This window comes from Chelonoidis abingdonii, chromosome 6 (genome assembly GCF_003597395.2).
Source record: "Chelonoidis abingdonii isolate Lonesome George chromosome 6, CheloAbing_2.0, whole genome shotgun sequence".
In the NCBI taxonomy this organism is placed as follows: Eukaryota; Metazoa; Chordata; order Testudines; family Testudinidae; genus Chelonoidis; species Chelonoidis abingdonii.
This window is the reverse complement of record NC_133774.1, coordinates 14,285,074-14,304,517: the sequence shown is the minus strand read 5'-3', so window position 1 is coordinate 14,304,517 and position 19,444 is coordinate 14,285,074. Positions and strand designations below refer to the sequence as shown.

At 42.1% G+C, this 19,444-nt stretch overlaps 1 protein-coding gene across 1 annotated transcript in view; it reads left to right on the top strand.

Moving 5' to 3' along the window:
* Positions 1–17,630, top strand: part of SKOR2 (SKI family transcriptional corepressor 2) — a 38,891-nt gene extending 21,261 nt beyond the window's left edge. Inside the window, 2 exon segments of the mRNA XM_075067511.1 lie at positions 5,483–5,550; positions 17,568–17,630. Of these exon segments, the coding sequence (XP_074923612.1) occupies positions 5,483–5,550; positions 17,568–17,630 (131 nt within the window).
* The last annotated feature ends 1,814 nt before the right edge of the window (positions 17,631–19,444 follow it).

Sequence of the window (19,444 nt, the reverse complement as noted above, 5' to 3'; positions counted from 1 at the left end):
ATACCCTGTGATGCCCATCCGTTGCATCAACCCCATGAGGCCTTGGTAGCCAGTGGCCTTCAGGCTTTTCTAAGTGATGGAGGGGGACTGGCCCAGCCTAATTTTGGGGCACGCAAAGGCTACTTCTGCATTTTCCATCCTGAGGTGGACTGCATGTTCTTTGGCCATTGTTGAGGATCTGGCCCATTAAGAGGTGATGGAATATGCCATACAAACAAAGGATTATGAGGAACGTCATAAAACCAATGTGGAATTGTCTCCCCTACGGTGAAAGACCAATTGCTTGAGTTTTTTCAAAAGAGACTGACTGAAGGAGTGGAAAATAAGCTGCAAGGGAAAATCCGGCACTGACCAGGGTCAGATTAGACGACATAATAGGCCTTTTCGGTTTCTGATTCGTATGATTCTATAGTGCTGGGCCAGCCAAGGTGCCTCTGCAGCTCTCTGCTTTTTGTTATGCCACGCAGCACAGCACTCAGTACTGCAGTTCAGCTCTTCCCACGTGCAGCCCACTGTGCATAAGGAGATGTCATCGTCATGCAGCCGTTCAAGCACCCAATCCTCTGCTGTCATTTGCTCCACTGAAGAGCGGAGGAGCGAAGCTCAGCGTAAAAGGTGTCTCGAAAAGGAAAAAACTAAACTGTTGGTGCCCTTTTCTGCTTCTTCCTGGTATCTTAAGAAGGCCTGAAAGTTTTTGGTTGCATTTTTGTTTTTAAAGTCTGTTTGCTTTTAACTTTAATATCAGGTCTTGTCTATGCCCCTTTTGCTGCAGGGTTCTGTGGATTGACAGAGAATTTTGTGATGTCCTACTCTCAATAAGCCGAGAAGCTGAAATTTAATCAGCTGGGAGGGGAAGGGATTTTAGTCAGATGCTTGTTTTTCATCACTTATCTGACTAAAGGCACTGACAATTACGTGGGCTAAAAGCTCTAAACAATGCCATTTCTTCAGCTGCAAACCATTCCAGTTCTTTGGTCCTGCAAATAGTCCTTCCACAAAATCAGTGAAGACAAGACTTGATATGCTGGATATTCCCAAGGTTTAAAAAACAAACAGAAGAGCAGGCCTTTGCACATCCCAGAGAAGGGAAAGGGGAGTACGAACAGTATTTTCCCCACCTTTAAGTAGATAGAGTAGAATTTTACCCCCCGCCCCCCCCAAAGGCATGACATCAGGGAGAATACAGAAAAGCTAAGAAGTGCAAGGGAGGTCTCTCTGAATGTCTCCCATCTTTAGCCTGGATGTCAAAAAGATTAGTACATCTTCATAAATTAATACAAAGCAGATCCTGAAGATATGCGAAATATGCCATAAAATAAGGATGACTGAATAGGCAGTACAAAATCAGTCATTATGCTTGGAGCTAGAGGATTTTAAAGTAATTTATGTACAGCTCTACCTCGATATAATGCTGTCCTAGGGAACGAAAAAATCTTACCGCGTTATAGGTGAAACTGTGTTATATCAAACTTGCTTTGATCCACCGGAGCACGCAGCCCTGCCCCCCTGGAGCACTGCTTTACCGTGTTATATCTGAATTCGTGTTATATTGGGTCGCGTTACATCAGGGTAGAGGTTTACTTCAATTCATGTACTTGAAAGCATTTACATTCATAGGATTGTAAAAATGGCATCTTGGAATCATGCCATTCAGGTCTCACATTTATCCTTTTGTTCTGCAGTAAAATTAATACTCCATCATCGCCATGTAAATAAACCCTGCAATTAAACCACATGAAATACAATTCATATGAAAGAAAATAATGCGTACTGCTGACCAAGGAAGTAGCATCCGTGCACACCAGCATGAAAAATAGGTGGTTTCAATACACCGCAAAGCAGTGGTCAATTTTACTCTAGTTTAGTTTAAAATAGAAAACAAGTACTTGTGCTATAAACACTAGATGCAAGTGACTGTAAAACCTGTTTAGAGATTTAGATTTACCAAACAAACAACTCCCTCTCCCCAACATATATAGTAAAATGAGATAACAGGCCTTTCTAAAGAAAATGTGTATAACATAGTAGCTATGACCCTCTTGGGAGTTTGTTCCACAGCAGCTCTGCTGCTGCCTGAAAAAGGAGTTTCTTTTTAAACTCAAGTGCTAGAATTTTTTGGGTTTTGGTTCTGTAGGTCCCAGGTTTGCTCCACATTGACGGCTTGTGCTGGGGCCATCACAGAAGGACCAGATAGATAAATCTCATGGTAGATGGCAGTTGAATTGAAAATGGTAAGGAATTAAAAGTACAGAAAATGAGCACTAGAAGGAAAATGGACCTCTTCTTTCTGAGAGACTGACGACTCGAGAGGGCAGCAGAGTTTGAAGAAAGAGCATGGAGATGGGAAGCAACAGGTCCTGATTTCCAATCCTATGTGATCTTGAGCAAATCAGACAAAGGATTGAATGAGCTACGGAGGTGAAGCTACTGTCCCATCCCTAGAGCTGGCTGGGATGAAGGCATGCTGGGAGGCGAGGGGGAGCAATTCTGGGAAATCTTGCACCTCCCCTTGCAGTGCTGGGGCTGCTGTTGCCTCTTCTATACCTCGTCTACGGATAAGAGGACTTTGGTCTAACAAGTCTAACAGTTCACACCTTCACAATCAAATGTATTTTAAAAAAAAAAAGGGAAGAATTCATCTCTGCCATAGGGCACTGAGCCAACACATGTACTTGGAAGACAGCACTGTAATAGCCTGGCAAACCAGCTAAAGTTATCTCCTGCAGCTTAGATTGTAAACCCGTCCGCGTGGGGCCCATGGCTTGCATGTCTGTACAGTACTGAGCAAACTGTGGGCACCGTATAAATTAATAATATTGGCACTGCCATCCAGAGCAGTGCCACAAAGTCATCTTTGAATATTCATCTCTGTTCCCCTTGGTATTGTGTAATATTATCATTGCCACTATAAATCCATTTCCCTAGCAAGCTATAGCGAAATTCTAAGCCATTCACACTGAAAAAATGATACCTTCTGTGATAAAACAGTGCACATTACAGGGGGGATGTAATTTCTGAATGGCCTGGGTATGCCAGCTTTTCTCAATGCAAAACAGGTGTGTCCACCAAAAGGCAGAACTTTGCTCCCTCTTTGTAACTGTATAAAAAAATCGGTCACATTTTTGTATTTTTCAGGGTTCTTTAATGGACAAGAGAGAAGTCCTTCCAAAAGGTGCAAATGTCTCATTTCCATCAGTTGCTCTTTCTTGTTGAGGCAGCTTAGAGATGAGCGGCCAAAGAATTTTGTAGACATCATTTAGGAACTGAGAAATTGGAGATGAATCAAAACTACGTGGTCCTCATGTTAATCCTCCTAGGAAATGCAGAATTGTTTCCTATAGCATGTTTTCCAGGGCTTTGGTCTGGTCCAGTTTAGTTCTCAATGACTCAAATAATGGAGCTCCACCTACTTCCCTGGGAGAGACTGTTTCACGCTATAACAGACTTCATTGGTCAGATTTTTTTCCCTAATATTCAGACCAAATTTTCCTTTGTTTAATTTCAAGTTTCATCACATCACTCCTTATAGATTCATGGATTCCAGGGCCAGAAGGGACGTTGTGATCATCTAGTCTGACCTGTATAACTCAGGCCATAGAACTCAAAATAATTCCCAACAGATCTTTAGAAAAACACCTAGTCTTGATTGAAAAAGTACCAGTGATGGAAAATGCACCACAACCTTTGGTAAATGGTTCCAGTGATTAATTATTCTTATAACTAAAAATGTGCACTATATTTCCTGTCTGAATTTGTCTAGCTTAAACTTCCAGCCATTGGATCATGTTATAACTTTCTCTGCTTTGCAACACCCTAAACAGTTCCTTTCCTTCCTTGCTGTTTATACTCAGACACTTGTAGGCTGTAATCTTTCTATGTATCTTACAATCTTATATGGCCCCATCACCATGGTATCTGAGCATCTCACAATCTCTCTGTATTTATGCTCACAATGCTACTGTGAGGAAAGAAGTGTTGTTATCCCCATTTTACAGATAGTGAGCTGAAGCACAGAGGGGCCAAATGCCTTGCTTCAGGGAGTCCAGGGCAGAGGAGGGAATTGAGTCAGATTTCCTAAGTCTCAGGCCAGTGTCCTGATGACCAACGGGTATGTCTAGTTCTTTTACTCATTACTCATTAAGTAAATCCCTCCTCATATAGTTGCTCTTCTCCAAATTCCCTCTGATTTGTTGGCATCTCTGTTGTTGAGGTGCTGCATGCAATAATCTATGTGCAGTATCATCAGTGCAGGGGAGGACTATCATCTCCAGGGCAATGCCTCTGCTTCTCAGCTTAAAATGGCATTAGGTTTGGTTTGGTTTGGTTTTTCACCACACTGTATAGAAAGTTCCTATCCAGTTGTCCAGTGTCAGCCACAGGTCACCTTCAATGTTGTTGCTTTCTAAGTATTTCTCAAATAAAGACAATCTAAAATAGAGATATTTGTCCAAGTTAGAATCTCATTTTTCCCCCTTATAAATTAGTGGGACACATAGTCCAAGAAAAAAAATATCTTTTATCCTAGTGAGCTTTTCCTCCAACACCTTTAGTGTGAAATGGTTATCAAGAAAGAAACCAAAGGCTGTTGCTTTATCTTAGAATCAAATAGAGGAAAGCCAGCTTGCACTGTAACCCAGCTGTCTAGGACATGATGTTCTGTCTCCTCAAAGATCTCTCCTTCCAGTTACTGGATTTTATGGAGTTTCTTGTGTTTCCTGAGTCTTCTGCTTGGGCTTTCAGTCTCCAGCCTTCTTTATAAAGATTCCAGGCTTATCTATACAGTGATTTAGAGCATGACAACCTGGAGTGTGAATCTGTAGCGCTAACCTATCATGCACTAAGTGGACCCATCTGCCATGCACTAAATGTTCTGTAGCGGTCTTAGTAAGTCAGAGTGTGCTACGGCAATAATGCGGAATAGATTCACACCCCAGCTTGCCGCACGCTAAGTCGCCACAGAGACAAGCCCTGAGTCAAATCCTGTAGCCTGCTACCCAAATTCTGTTCTCACTTATTGAATATCTCCATTGGAGTCAATGGATTTATACCAGAGTAACAGAGAGCAGAATTTGACTCTTTAGGAGATTTTGCTCTTCCCACCCAAGTCTATGGCCTAAGCAATGCCTGCAGTTGAAAGAATGACATGGAATGTCCAGTTTCTTCTGTCCAGTTAGCACTGACTTGAGCATCCAAATGCTAGACACCTACACTGAGCACATAAACTTAGCTGCCAGCATTTGAAAACTCAGTTTTTGGTGAAACTAAATTTGAACCATCCAGAACATTTCTGGAGTCCTCTCCATGTTCTATCCCAGATAGGACGCTTCTGTCAAGACTTCCCATCACTGGAGGCAGATAATTTTTGGACAAAGGACTGTGCTGCATTTAGTGGTGGTTTGACTTTATTTCTACAAATGCTGTGGTACAGGTTGATGGTTTTAATTCATGCACCTCCACTTTTTTTTCCCCTCAACTCACACAGATAATTTTCAAGATCAGATGAAACGGGAGCTGGCATACAGAGAAGAAATGGTACAGCAGTTACAAATTGTAAGTTGTCCTTCTCTACAGGAAATGTTAGGAACTATTCCTGTACTCTCTTATTTACATTGATAAATATATTCCTCAAATTTTGTTTAAGCAGTACAAGTGTACTATTACTGAGCCCATATTAACTTCTACATAGTCAGGCTTGAGTGTGCAGTTTTTCTGCTGTTTTGAAGTGTAATTACTAGGAGATTTATTTAGAAATACAGTCAGCAGGTGTGTCTGCAAAGTTCAACTAAATAGGAACTTCATTCCATGGGTTGACTCAACAGACAGATGTACATCTTCAGTGAAACTGAGGACTTAACCTACACCAGTCTAATGAACAGTAAGCAATTAAATGTCTGCATATTGTGCTAGCAATGCTCCTCCTATCATAGATGCACACTGGGTAAAATTCACCCCTCTGCGAAAGGTTGGCACCAGGCCCAAGCTTTAAGTTGTGCATAGAGAGAGGTAAATAGTGGTGTCCCTCAGGGGTCTGTACTGGGACCAGTCTTAGTCAACATATTCATATGATCTGGAAAAGGGGGTAAACAGTGAGATGGCAAAATTTGCAGATGATACAAAATAACTCAAGATAGCTAAGTCCCAGGCAGACTGAGAAGAGCTACAAAAGGATCTCTCAAAACTGGGTGACTGGGCAACAAAATGGCAGATGAAATTTAATGATGATAAATGCAAAGTAATGCACATTGGACAACATATTACCAACTATACATATAAAATGATGGGGTCTAAATTAGCTGTTACCACTCAAGAAAGATCTTGGAGTCATTGTGGATAGTTCTCTGAAAACATCCACTCAATGTGCAGCGGCAGTCAAAAAAGTGAACAGAATGTTGGGAATCATTAGGAAGGAGATAGATAATAAGACAGAAAATATCATATTGCCTCTTTATAAATCCATGGTACGCGCACATCTTGAACACAGCATACAGATGTGGTCCCCCATCTCAAAAAAGATATATTGGAATTGGAAAGGGCTCAGAAAAGGGCAACAAAAGTGATTAGTGGTATGAAACAACTTCCATATGAGGAGAGATTAATAAGACTGGGACTTTTAAGCTTGGAAAAGAGACGACTAAGAGGGGGGATATGATAGAGGTCTATAAACTCATGACTGGTATAAAGTAAATAAGGAAGTGCTGTTTACTCCTTCTCGTAACACAAGAACTAGGGGTCACCAAATGTAATTAATAGCCAGCAGGTTTAAAACAAACAAAAGGAAGTATTTCTTCACACAACACACAGTCAACCTGTGGAACTCTTTGCCAGAGGATGTTGTGAAGGTCAAGACTATAAGAGGGTTCAAAAAAGCACTAGGTAAATTCATGGAGGATGGGTCCATGAATGTCTGTTAGCCAGGATAAGCAGGGATGGTGTCCCTAGCCTCTGTTTGTCAGAAGCTGGAAATGAGCAACAGGGAATGGATCACTTGAAGATTACCCGTTCGTTCCCTCTGAGGCTCCTGGCATTGGCCACTGTCGGAAGACAGGATACTGGGCTAGGTGGACCTTTGGTCTAACCCAGTATGGTCATTATGTTCGTATAGACTTGTGGTGGCTGTTTCACAGGGATGAATTTCACCCGTTTACAAAAAGTGATTAACAGCATTAAGGTTCAGATTTTCTAAGCCCAGCAAAATTTGTGCAAATGTAGCTGTTAAACTTTTTTTTTTTTAACATGAATAAGTAATGTATGTTGCTCATGAATGTGGATGTCTACACATGTATCCTTAGGTCTTTGTACGTGATTGGTCTGTTTTGAACATTTGGTCCCAAAGGTTTAACCTAGACTGACACAAACAAAGAAATTAGAAGCTGAGATTGCTCCAAGTCAAAGAACTGTGGGTAATCTTTCACAGAGAAAGAAGTATCTAGTAAATGGAAGAGTTTCAGTTAATGTTCATCTTGTAAGTGCCAAACCCTCTTCATACACAGTCGTCAGCCTGGTGTTATTCAGCACTTCTACGAGACAGGCTTCCCAAATATCCCCGCTTATCTAAATCAGTTCTGCAGTTGAAGATCTATGTTTTCCTTGAGTCTGTCACAAACCCTGGGGTCATCCAACCTTTGGTTAATGTCATGACCTAGAAGATGTTGTTGGAACACTATAGGGAAGCTGAAGGCCAAAATGATCATACACATGCACCCATGATGAGACACCCATGGGAGTGGTCTGGTTTTTCAGAGATGCTGAGCTCCCCCACTCCAGCTAACTTCAGAGAGATTTCAGTGGAAGCTGGGGGTACTCAGTATCTCCAAAAGTAAGGCCACTTATTTTGGAGCCCAAACTCTGGCCGAAGAAAATCTGACCATGGTTAAGAAATTTTCATGTTTTGGGATTACTGCTGTTAGTCTCCATCCCTTTCTATCTCTCAGAAATTTTGGAGGGTTCTTTTGCTAATACGCTGGTCTTTGTCATGAGACTGGTCTTTGCCATGAGACTTCCATTGAAGTCAGGCAGGAACATTTGTCAGACCTGTATATAGTTTAGTAGCAATAGCTGGAGATCAATGTCCCAATCTGGCAAATGCTTAAACAAGTACTTTTAACTTGAGTAGTTCCATTCAGTTCAATGGGAACGCTCTTGGGAGTAAAATTTAAGCAAATGTGTAAGCGTTTGCAGAATTGGGGCCTGTAGCAGTGTCGAAGAGTCACCAATGTAGGGGCTTCTGCTGGTCATCTTGGGAATTAGCTCAACTCCAGCTCCGGAGCACCCTCTGTTGGCCGGTGTCCCTCCCAGACCCCAGTGCCCCTTTACCTCGGAGTTCTGCCCCAGCAGTACCCTCACTCTTGGGGTCTCCCCTCTCAGGGGAACCTCCACCCCTCTACTCCCACCTTGCCTCACTGACTACTGCCAGTCATCATCTAGTCCCCTCCCGCTGAGGCAAACTGCAGTCTGTAAATGCCACTCATCATTGGCAAGGGGGTCAGACCAACTGCCTCTGCCTAACCCCGGGCTGCACATCTGCAACCCCAATACCTGCTTTGGCCTTTAGCAAGGCCCACAGCCTGGGGATTTGCCAGACTGGAGCACCCCAGCTCCTCTTGTCTTTTCCCAGCCCTGCTCTACCAATTACCCTGAGCTCCCAGGCAGCCAGATCCTTTTCTCTCCACAACTAGAGAGAGACTCACTGCCTTCTGGCCCTGTAGCCCTTTTATAGGGCCCAGCCTGGCCTGATTGGCTGCCTCTCTGCCTTTTCCTATTGTGTCTCAGCCCCAGCCCTCTCCAAGGGCTGGCTTTTAACCCTTGCTGAGCCGGAGCAGGGTGACTGCCCTGCTACAGGGCCCAATTAGCTCGTTCCCCTCCCATCCCCCGGAATCTTCCTGTTTTGTCTGCACTTGCGGCAGATTACTGTGGTCATTGATATGCAGCTAAATAGTATAACCTCCAAACCTGGTGGTGGGTCAAACACATTTTTTTTTCTGAAATCTCTTTAGTAAAATCAGAAACTGGGATAACAATTTAAAGCTGCATTTTGCCTCCGTGTATAGTAGCCACTTAGATGGGTTCATAACAGCTTTGCCTCTACAACATATAGTTGCACCTCTGTAATGCTCATAGGTTTTGAGGAATCAGAGTTCTGAAGTTATATCGCAAACTAGATCTCCCAGATTTTCTTCTCCATCCAATCAACTAGGAAAATTTCCTTAATTTACAGCAAATGCAAAAATCACAAGGTTCAGTGTTTTATTGTTTTCATGATCAGGAATAGAAATGTGATCATGGCAATTTATACCATCTTTGTTTCCCAGTGCCTGCCAGAAATATACTAATAGTTGTTTAATAAATAGCTACATAGCACTGCATGGATGTATTTACAGTGACAAGCTCTAACCTGTATTTTTAAGTCCTATGTCAAAAATCTAGGGATCTCTTCTCCATTCACTGGGACTGCCTAAGTTCTGTTATTGTTTAATTTTGTCAGAATATTGGAGGAAGAATAATCACTTTTTAGACCAATTTCTGATCACATCTGTGCAGCCCCATTAATATCAGCAAGGCTGCATCAGTACAATTAAGGCCAGAATATGGCCCTTTGTATTTAAAGAATTAGCATAAAATAATGCAGTGAATAGCTGATGATTTCTTTAAATTCAGTGCAAAAATCTTCATTAATATTTCAATTGAGAATTTAAACACATAGTCAGTACATTTGAAGTTAAGCTTCCTATAGGAACTGTAAGCCATTTGCATATGAGTATATTCTGTTTTGTTACATATGGTTTTAATCTTTATAGGCCAAATATATCCATGGTATAACTCCATTAACTTCAGGGGATTTACATCATAGATTAATTTGGTTTAAAATATATGTGCGTTATGGGTACTTTGGGAATCATAATTTGAATTTCTTGATTTTTTTTGGCTGTGCATGCAGTGATAGCATTGCATTAATTTAGTTGTCTGCACTGAATTTCCTTTTATACTGAAACAAGAAGAATATAGAGAAGAACTATTTGTTGCCTATTCAAACAAACACATGGGCCAAATTCTGATTATATTTTCACTGGAGTTTAACTGGAGTATTTTTACTAACTTCATAGGAGTTAGTCCAAATTTACACTGTGTAACTGACTGCAGAATTTGACCAACTGCCATTTAATGTAAGAGTCACGTAAACACACTGAACAAGTTTTATATGAATATTCTCATGTGTGTAGGGTCATGTAATGTGAATATATTATCTGTGCATGTTTATTCAATGGGCAGAACTCCGGAAGAGCATAGATATGTCTTTAGCTCCTCACTTCATGATTTTAAAAACAATTCTTACCATGCTTGCACTGTATGATTTTCAAATACTTATAACTTTGCTCGTTCTAAACCAGTGGCTCTCAACCTTTCCAGACTCCTGGAAGGAGTCTGATTTGTCTTGCATACCCCCAAGTTTCACCTCACTTAAAAACGACTTGCTTACATAATGAAACATAAAAATACAAAAGTATCTCAGCACACTATTACTGAAAAGTTGCCTGGTTTCTAATCTCTACCATGTAATTATAAATCAATTGCAATATAAATATTGTACTTACATTTCAGTGTATATTATATAAAGCAGTATAAGCAAGTCATTGTCTCTATAAAATTTTCATTTGTACTGACTTTCATAGTGCTTTTTCTGTAGCCTGTTGTAAAAATAGGCAAATATCTAGATGAGTTGATTTACCCTATGGAAGACCTCTGCATCCCCCAGGGGTATATGTACCCCTGATTGAGAACCATTGTTCTAAACCAAAGTTGTTCAGGTCTGATCATTGCTGACTAAGCCAGTGTTGATCTGGAATTTTAAAAATAAGTTGAATTTGAGTTATTCAAGTGCAAAAATAGCATTTTAGGGACAAAAAAAAAAATCACCATTGGGCTGAGACTAAGCATGAGAGAGTTTAGCCTGAAGCATCATTTTCAGATGCCAATTACTCCCAAGATTTTCTAATGTAAATGACAATTGTGTCTTGATTGTTAATGTAGAAACAGTATTTGAAGCTAGTGCCTGATGTGCAGCTAATACTTACATTGAATGCACATTCTTTTGTCACTGTTCTTGAATTACATTGTGAAATTGCAATGCAGAACGCTTGATACGTAATAAATTGCTAAACCAATAACTTTGGATGAACTGGAGTGACAGGTGTCTTGAAGCCATATATTAGTCTTAAAGTGCCCTCTGCTGTTTCCATGTGATTACTGCACTTTATGGGAGCTAGAACGCTTCATAGTTTTAAAGTTCTCCATTAAAAACGTCAATTAAAATAATCAATCAATACATTTAATGTTAATGTTTTTTTCAGTATGTACTTGTAAAGATTATTTTACGACTTCCTGACAGGCAGGAGCAAAATTACTAATTTCTGGAAAAATCATGGGCCAAATTCAGCGCTCAGCTACACCCTCTGCAAAGGGTACTGACTTTGGTGGGGGTAACTGCAGAATTTGGCCCAGTGTGGGGGGTTTTTTTACAACGGTTTGACCCCAATGTGAGCTACAGTAACTGTCGATGAGGAAAGAGTCGATCAACAACAGGTTCATTCACTACGTGCACTGCAGCTAGTGGGAAATGTTCCAATCTGTTCGCTCCTTCTGCTGAGGAAACGGGGCTGCCTGGGGAGGAGGGGGGGCAAGTGGGGCAATATGCCCCAGGCCCTGGGCCCTGCAGGGGCCCCCACTAGAATATAGTATTCTCTAGTAGTGCAACTTTTTTTTTATGGAAGGGGCCCCCGAAATTGCTTTGCCCCAGGCCCCCTGAATCCTCTGGGCAGCCCTGTGAGAAGAAACTAATCATCGCCTCTAATGAGAAACTGGATTTTAAAACATTGGAGTCCTCTCCGTCACCAAAAACTGACAAAGTATAGTAGTTATGTTTGGAGGAAGATTGCATGCTTGAAATAAAATACAACGGCTTCAGCCAGAATGGTCACCACGCTTGACCTAATGGCTCATGAGAATGAAAATCTCCTCCTAGAAGGGTGGGGATAAATGCAGATCTAGTGTAAATAGGTCCAGCCCCAGTTGAGATGTGGCTTATGGTAGGTCTGATTTTGGTCCAACTTGACCAAACTGGTGAGCATCTCCAGACTTCAAAAATCTAATCAGCTACTCTCTGAGCACCTGCTTGAGACTCCAGGTCTAACAAATCTGCTAGTATAGTCTTCTGAGCAGTTGCCTATTTATCTGTGCACCAGATGGAAAAAACCTGGGCAGCAATAAAGAATGGGCAACACCCTGTGTTCCAGAGATGGAGAGAGCACAGTGGTTTTCATCAAATGCTTCCATTTTGGTTTTGATTTGACTCTGTTTTTCACAATCGTTTCTGATCGATGTCTAGTATGCTCCTGTATATCCTTGGATATTTTGTCTGCCAAATACATCCTGCAGGCGAGGCGAACACCTTTCATACTGTCTTCCCATGTGTGGAACAGATCAGAGGTGACATTTTAGTCTGTTCAGGACAACAGAAGAGGTTACTGTTTTGTTATCCTATGATTATAATTCAGCTTTCCAGAGGGTAACTAATAGACCCTTCTATACTCTACAGTGTAATGCAACAGTGCTTTTAGAAAAGCTAGGAATGTAAAGCATTCAAACAGTGACCTCACTTTCTATTTGGTTTTTATTTTAAAGGGATTCTGGCAAATCCGCCTCTCTTTGTTTGCTCAACTTTGGGCTGGTCACAAAGTTCAGATCCATAATTTGATCCAGCTGGAATTTCCTCAGAGTTTGGATGTGCTGCATTTTGGAGCTATCTCCATTTCTGTCCTCTTTGAAGAACCAAGTAATCCAGCAACTATTTGACTGCAGAATTGATGTCTACCTCTCAGTCCCGCCATTAATGCAGGTTTTTAAATGATCATGAGCCACCAAAAAATAAAATTCTGCCGAACAATTTGATTTTTGAGGGCAGGAGACCACACTCCTCATTGGGTCCTTAATGTGCTACTGTAATTTAAAAAAACAACCCACCAATGGAGTTGCACTAAAATTAAAGAACTCACAATTTATGTTGTATGAAGGATAATCCCCTTTTTATGACCACGATGTTCAGTGTATGTGTGAGAGTGTATCTAGTTGTATGTGAATGAGTCAGATTAGGACTGCCTGTCTGCCATTCAGAATTCTCTAGCTGCGAGTAGCAATCAGGGGCGGCTCTAGGCATTTTGCTGTCCCAAGCATGGCAGGCTGCCTTCGGCGGCTTGCCTGTGGAAGGTTCCCTGGTCCCGTGAATTCGGCGGCAGCCTGCGGGAGCTCCACCGAAGCCGCGGGACCAGTGGACCCTCCGCAGGCATGCCACCGAAGGCATCCTGCCTGCCGTCCTCACGGAGTCCAGCAGAGCGCCCCCAACGGCTTGCCACCCCAAGCATGCGCTTGGCATGCTGGTGCCTGGAGCTGCCCCTGGTAGCAATGCAACTCAGTGTATCAATGGCATTACCAGTTTTTCTTTGCCTAAAGTTTTTAAAAGATATTGACCTTGGCAAGAATATTAGAGGCAGAAATCAGTCTTACTGAGTGGCTCTGAATTCCTTGAGCCCAGCCCTGTACTCAGCTGGTACTTATGTCCACTGAAATCCAGCTAGCTATGTAAAAAGTGGCTTTGTGGGGCCCCATTGTTGTTTCTTGCTGATATCCAAGTCAGATTTTCTCATTTTACAAATGAAAAGATGTTTCCCTTCCCTCCCCAGACATACCTGCTAGTTCTACAAGCTTGGTTCTCTCCATCTCACGGATTATCACCAGTAATGGAGATATTGCGGGCCAAATTCTGTGTTTGGTGACCCTATGCAGCCCTGTTGTCTTCAAATTCTGCTTTCATTTGACCTCTTTACAGAAAGACAAGTATAAACGAGAGCATAACTTAGTCCCACGGTTGCTTGATTAACAACTCTGGTGAATGAGCTGGAATAGAATCCAACTCTCTTCCCCTACAGTTGGTTTTGGCTCTGCTGGGGCATAAAGCAGTAAAACTTCCTTTTGTTACTGACATGAGCATATAGGACTCTGAATACATACAGCAAGCTGCTCTGCCGGGTAATCAGGTGCCATTTTATCTAATCCTTTGGTTGCCAATGGCTACTTTTTAAAATACCAAACCTGTACCAGTGTCCCTGAATGTGCTATGTTAATAAGATGAAACAATGCTCCTTTCCCAAGATTTGGTAAATCCAGACTGGAAAAGGATGTCATTGTGGAGTCAGCAACAAAGAGTCCTGCAGCATCTTGTAGACTAACAGATATATTGGAGCATAAGCTTTCACAGGTGAATACGAAGTGAGTATTCATCCACGAAAGCTCATGCTTCAATACATCTGTTAGTCTATAAGGTGCCACAGGACTCTTTGTTGCTTTTTATAGATCCAGACTAACATGGCTACCCCTCTGATTGTGAAGTCAGTGGTTGTAAAAAGTAAAAATAAAGAGGGATAAACCGAATGGCTTTCCTTTTAGGTAACTTTGTAATAGGGTCATCAGTGCTTATTCATTTGACTGAAAAATGGTTGTCCTATGTATCCAAAGCCAGCTTTCCAAAGGGACCTGAAACTAACCACTGCTTGTGCATATGCACAAAAAAGCATGCAATTTTTGTGCTCTGTTACTTATACATATAAGAGAATATACACACACCATACCTGATTGTCACTTTTTTGCACTTTGTGCAATCAATTTACACTACTACCAGTCACAATGAAAGAGCTTGATACTCACTCTCCATAGTTGTTAAATGATTGCACAAGATGGAAGACACTGGAGAATCACACCCTTCCAGTGCAAACCCATATGCATTGAATTTATGCTCCAGTTGGCACATGCTAAGTGGAGGTTTCTGAACGCATGCTTTTTTGGCTTGGATACCTGGTTTATGCAAAAATACCACATGCATAAATACAGGCTGTTTTGAAAGTCTGGCTCTTAGAAGCAATGTTTGATGTGTGTGTTTAAACTACACATCTGTTTCTTTCCCTTTATGGATAGTCTTTGTGGTAGGCTGGTTGCGTTGCCTAAACTAGATTCTGACTAATTGTGTGTGTCTACCCACCTGGAGCAGTTTGGCTAAGCATATTATTCAGATACAGTGTTAAAACAAGGGCACTGGACAAATGGACATTCCAACTTTCAACCTCACAGGTAACGATTTCAAGTCAGTACAGTGAACCACGTGTATTTCACATAGGATTACGACACAATGATGGAGCCACCTTCAGTAGATGGTGCACAGCAACTCCTTTACTATTGCTGATACCAGCACACATTCTTGTGACATAGGATATAAGGAACACACTGGATCTTCATGTCTATATGAGGATCATTCCTGCTCTTCTGGTTATCTCTATCGTGATCACCACCGCAAAAGCATAAAAAGGGGGGACCCTGTTGTCAGAGAAGAGCATTAAACTCTGCTAGTTCCACTGCTTGAAATGGAATCTTCCAGAGAGGAACGCAGAAGATGATTTGGTACTACCCTATAGCTGAACTCCTTCTGGAACAAAATGGGGATTTCCCTCCTGGCCTACAGCTGCATATTTTTAAAGGTAAAACAGACAAACCTACACATGTGGAGAAAAAGCCTGTCATGCCAAATACATCAGAGAAATTATTTAAGAACAGTTAACTTGTGACAATATGAACCTGTTACACTTGCATGGTCTGTAAAACCTTCGCAGATCTCTTGCATTCGTGCCAGCCATCCAGTGGATGTTGTTTGCTGACAATTGTGTGTGTGGCCAGGATTTCTACACCTTCTGGTGAGAACACCACAGTGAAACTATTTGTAAAACACTGATTGTATTAGTGTTTGTGCATCTCACATTCAGTTTAACAGCATTGACTGTGAGTCACCCAAATGAATAACACAGTAAATATGTGTATATAATCCCTGTCCTGAAAGATTGCTAGTTTACCAGCCTGTGTAAACAGGGGAAGCCTTTCACTTTATGCTGGAGATCACTAGGTTCAAATAGTGCAGGGCCATTAGAAGGAGCAGATTCTACCAGGGAGAGAGAGCTCTCTACTTTGATCCAGGCTCTGGCAGCAGGCCTCTCCTGCTCTGAAGGGAAAGGAAGGCAGGACTAGCCATTTAAACAGCTGAGCTTTGAAAATCATGAACTTTTTAGGCCGCCTCTTTCTGTTTTTCTTTCTCCTCTTCTGTCTGTGTGCACTCTCCTCTCGTGCTGCTTGTACCTGAGTGGGAGGGGAATACTTCATGCATTTGTTCTCTCTAACATCTCATTGTTGTGGCTTTTGGGCCTCTTCTTGTAGCATCAGGCCACTTTCATTCAGACTGGCCTCCCTTCGTTGGCGTTTCCAGGGTTAACTCTTGAGTTGTAGAAACTCTGTGATTTAGTCTTTTCATAGGAATTACCAGGTCTCTCATTTACTCCCAAATATGGTTACCAAGCACATTCGATGATGGATAACACTGAGGTAGGGTAACTTACACAAGTACACTGATACCCTGAGTATAATACAGATACTCTTGGATGCTGTGGGGTTCAGTGTAATGAAAACCAGAACAGGACTTTAAAATAGTACAATTTGGGACAACTGAGAGGGGTTGATTTTCAAAAGTAATTTCTTAGGTTAAGCCTACAAAATGTATGTATGAGAGTGGAAATCCCTGTCCTCCTGTGTCGAATATGCAGTTGCATATGCAAAGTGGCTCATTGACCTCTTTCATACATTTGCACAATTAGTCAGCCCTTTTTGCTCATGCAACTTTAGGCTTTAGGCCTGACTGATCTATCTCACTTACACTGGTTTATTTGAAGTTACTCCTGATTTACACTGGTGTAACTGAAAGCAAAAGCAGGTCACTTGTGTAATTACCTGTTTGTATCCCCATGCGGTACATTTTGCAGTTAAGATGAAGGCACTTCCGAACATTTAAGTCAGTGTCAAAACATGGTAAATCTCTAGTAGTTTGGATTCCCAAACATGGAGAAATGTTGGGTGTGGCAGTTTTGTTTTATTCTATCATACTGCATAAATCATTCCCAGCTGCAATATTTTCTCATGTATGTATCTTTTTTTCTATGTTCTCCTTCATTTTTCATTACTGATTCCACTGTAGGTGGTGTAAATCAAGGAGAAACTTATAAAGTCCCACGGGCTATGCTGATATAAATGAGTAGGGAATGAGACCTTTACTTTTGTTTGTTCTAATTGTACAGAGGTAAATACTTCTGCCCACTTTATTACACAGCCACTGATTTTTGCTGCTAGGTTGGTTGGTTCATTTTTCTAGATTACTGTTATACATTTTTTTTAAAAAAACCCTCTCAGAACTTATATACTACATTGGTTTGTAAGACCTGGTGTGTTGTTTTTATTTTATCTCTGCCTCACATTTGTACCAGCTGCTTAAAGATCTCCTTGCTTTATTTCAAACCATCTTGTCCTAAAATATTACAGCGAGGCAAAATAAATTAACTTCCAAGGATTCCGTTGTATTGAAGGATCTGGTTTGACACTTTATTATCAAATTCTTGGCTTACCGCAATGGCTTTGTCTCTGTGTCGTTGCAGATTCCCTATGCAGCAAGCTTGATCAGGAAAGAAAAGCTCGGCACACACCTCAGCAAAAGCTAAAAGGTGAACTTGCTAAAAAGGAATGTATTTTGGCAACTGACTCTTCATATTTCTAATTACTGCCATTGCAAGTATTAAGAGATTCACTGTGTGAGACAGAAGCATTGCTACCAGTACTAGCCCGAAAGCTTTATTTTGGCTTAGTCAGTACTCTGGCCTGATGGTATCTGTAGAGAGGTTCATCCATCATGCATGTGGTACGTGTCTAGGATTTGGGTTTTCTCAGGGACAGCATGCTATAAATGCCAGGAAGGAGAAGAAAACGGATATAATTCTAGGGTGCATGTGATCTTTAAAGACTTCCCAAACTTAGGTTTTTTTAATAATTCATATTTTCAGTGATGTCTTTTACCTGATAATTTAATTCCACCATCTCATCCTGATGTTGATGGCAGTGTTGACTAAGTTGATGATTTTCCAAAGCCATTGCTGGGTTCTTCAGTGCTGTCTCTAATTGGCAGTCTTGTACCTTCTATAGGCAGAATAGAGAGGGATTTGGACTCAAAGGTCCAGATCCTCAAAGGGACTTGGGTGCTTAAAGCCCAGATTTAGGCACTGCTGTGATCCCCCAAAGCCCCTCTCAGCTACCACCTAATCCCGTGGGTGCCTAAACTCACTCGGTTCCTACATTTTTGCTGTAAAAGGTCCTCTCGGTGCCTACATTTCTGCCTCTGGGCATGCGCACTGCTGCTTCAGGCCAGCTCTGAGACATCTATCTCATGCCTTAGCCCTGGTGCGGTTCTCAAGCCAGGGGAAGACAGGTGTTGCTCTATCTCACCTGCAGGGCCTGAGCTGGTAGGTGTTCTCTGAGCATGTCTAATTCCACACAAAATGCATGGAGGCTCCATTAGAACCTCTAATCCAGTACTCACCCAGGATGTGGGAGATCCTGGGTCAATTCCCCCACCTGGCTGCTGAGGAGACAGGATTTGGCCAGAGGTTTCCCACCTCTCAACTCTCAGGTGAGTGCCATAACCACTGGACTCTAGAATATTCTGGTGTGGGTCTCCCTTAGTCTCTCTTGTGGAAGCTGTTCTCTAAGTTAAATAGTTAAATATTAATTGGACCACAGACAGAATGAAAATCGCTCTGTAGCCTAATGGGAGGGGAGAAACCACTGGTCACATTCATTGTCCTCAGGCAGATGGGGGAATTGAGCCAGGCCTCCAGGTGAATATACTAGCCACTGGGCTAATGGTTATGGGATTGGAGGCCTCCTCTTCCTCCTCCCATGGCCATTTGGTGGGAAAAGGCCTAGGTGCCGAAGTCACCTGACAGCAGGAGAGGTGTTCCCGGCTGTGGATGGCAAGCAAAGAGAGGTGCCTCCCTGCAGCCCAGACTTAGGCGCCAGGCTCCATGAGAGGGGCAGGGCTTAGGACACATCCCTCTCCCCAGCCATTCCCATTGGTTAACTGAGGCAGCACCCCACCTAGCATGCTGGCTTTTGAGAATCCCATTCTTTGGACCTCTCTCTTCCCCTGCATTGTGTAAAGAACTCGGGCACCTAACTCAGGCTTTGGGGATTCCAGTGATTTTTCTAGGCACCTAAGTCTGTTGCAGGCACAGAAGAATGCCCAAGGCGAGCAACAGTGGTCCGTGCCTGGAGTGCTTAGCACCAATAAACACACTGAGGTGGAGAAGCAAAACTCAAGTTTATTTGGGATCCCAAAGCGCTGCTGGGAGACTTAGCACGCCTCAGATCCAGCCCAGCTAAAACAAGCAGTCTGTTCCTTTATACCCATGAGAACTTTTCTCGCTGACTAGCAAGCCCCCGTTTCCCCTCCCTCTTCTGTCCGGCTGCAGCATTCTTTTCT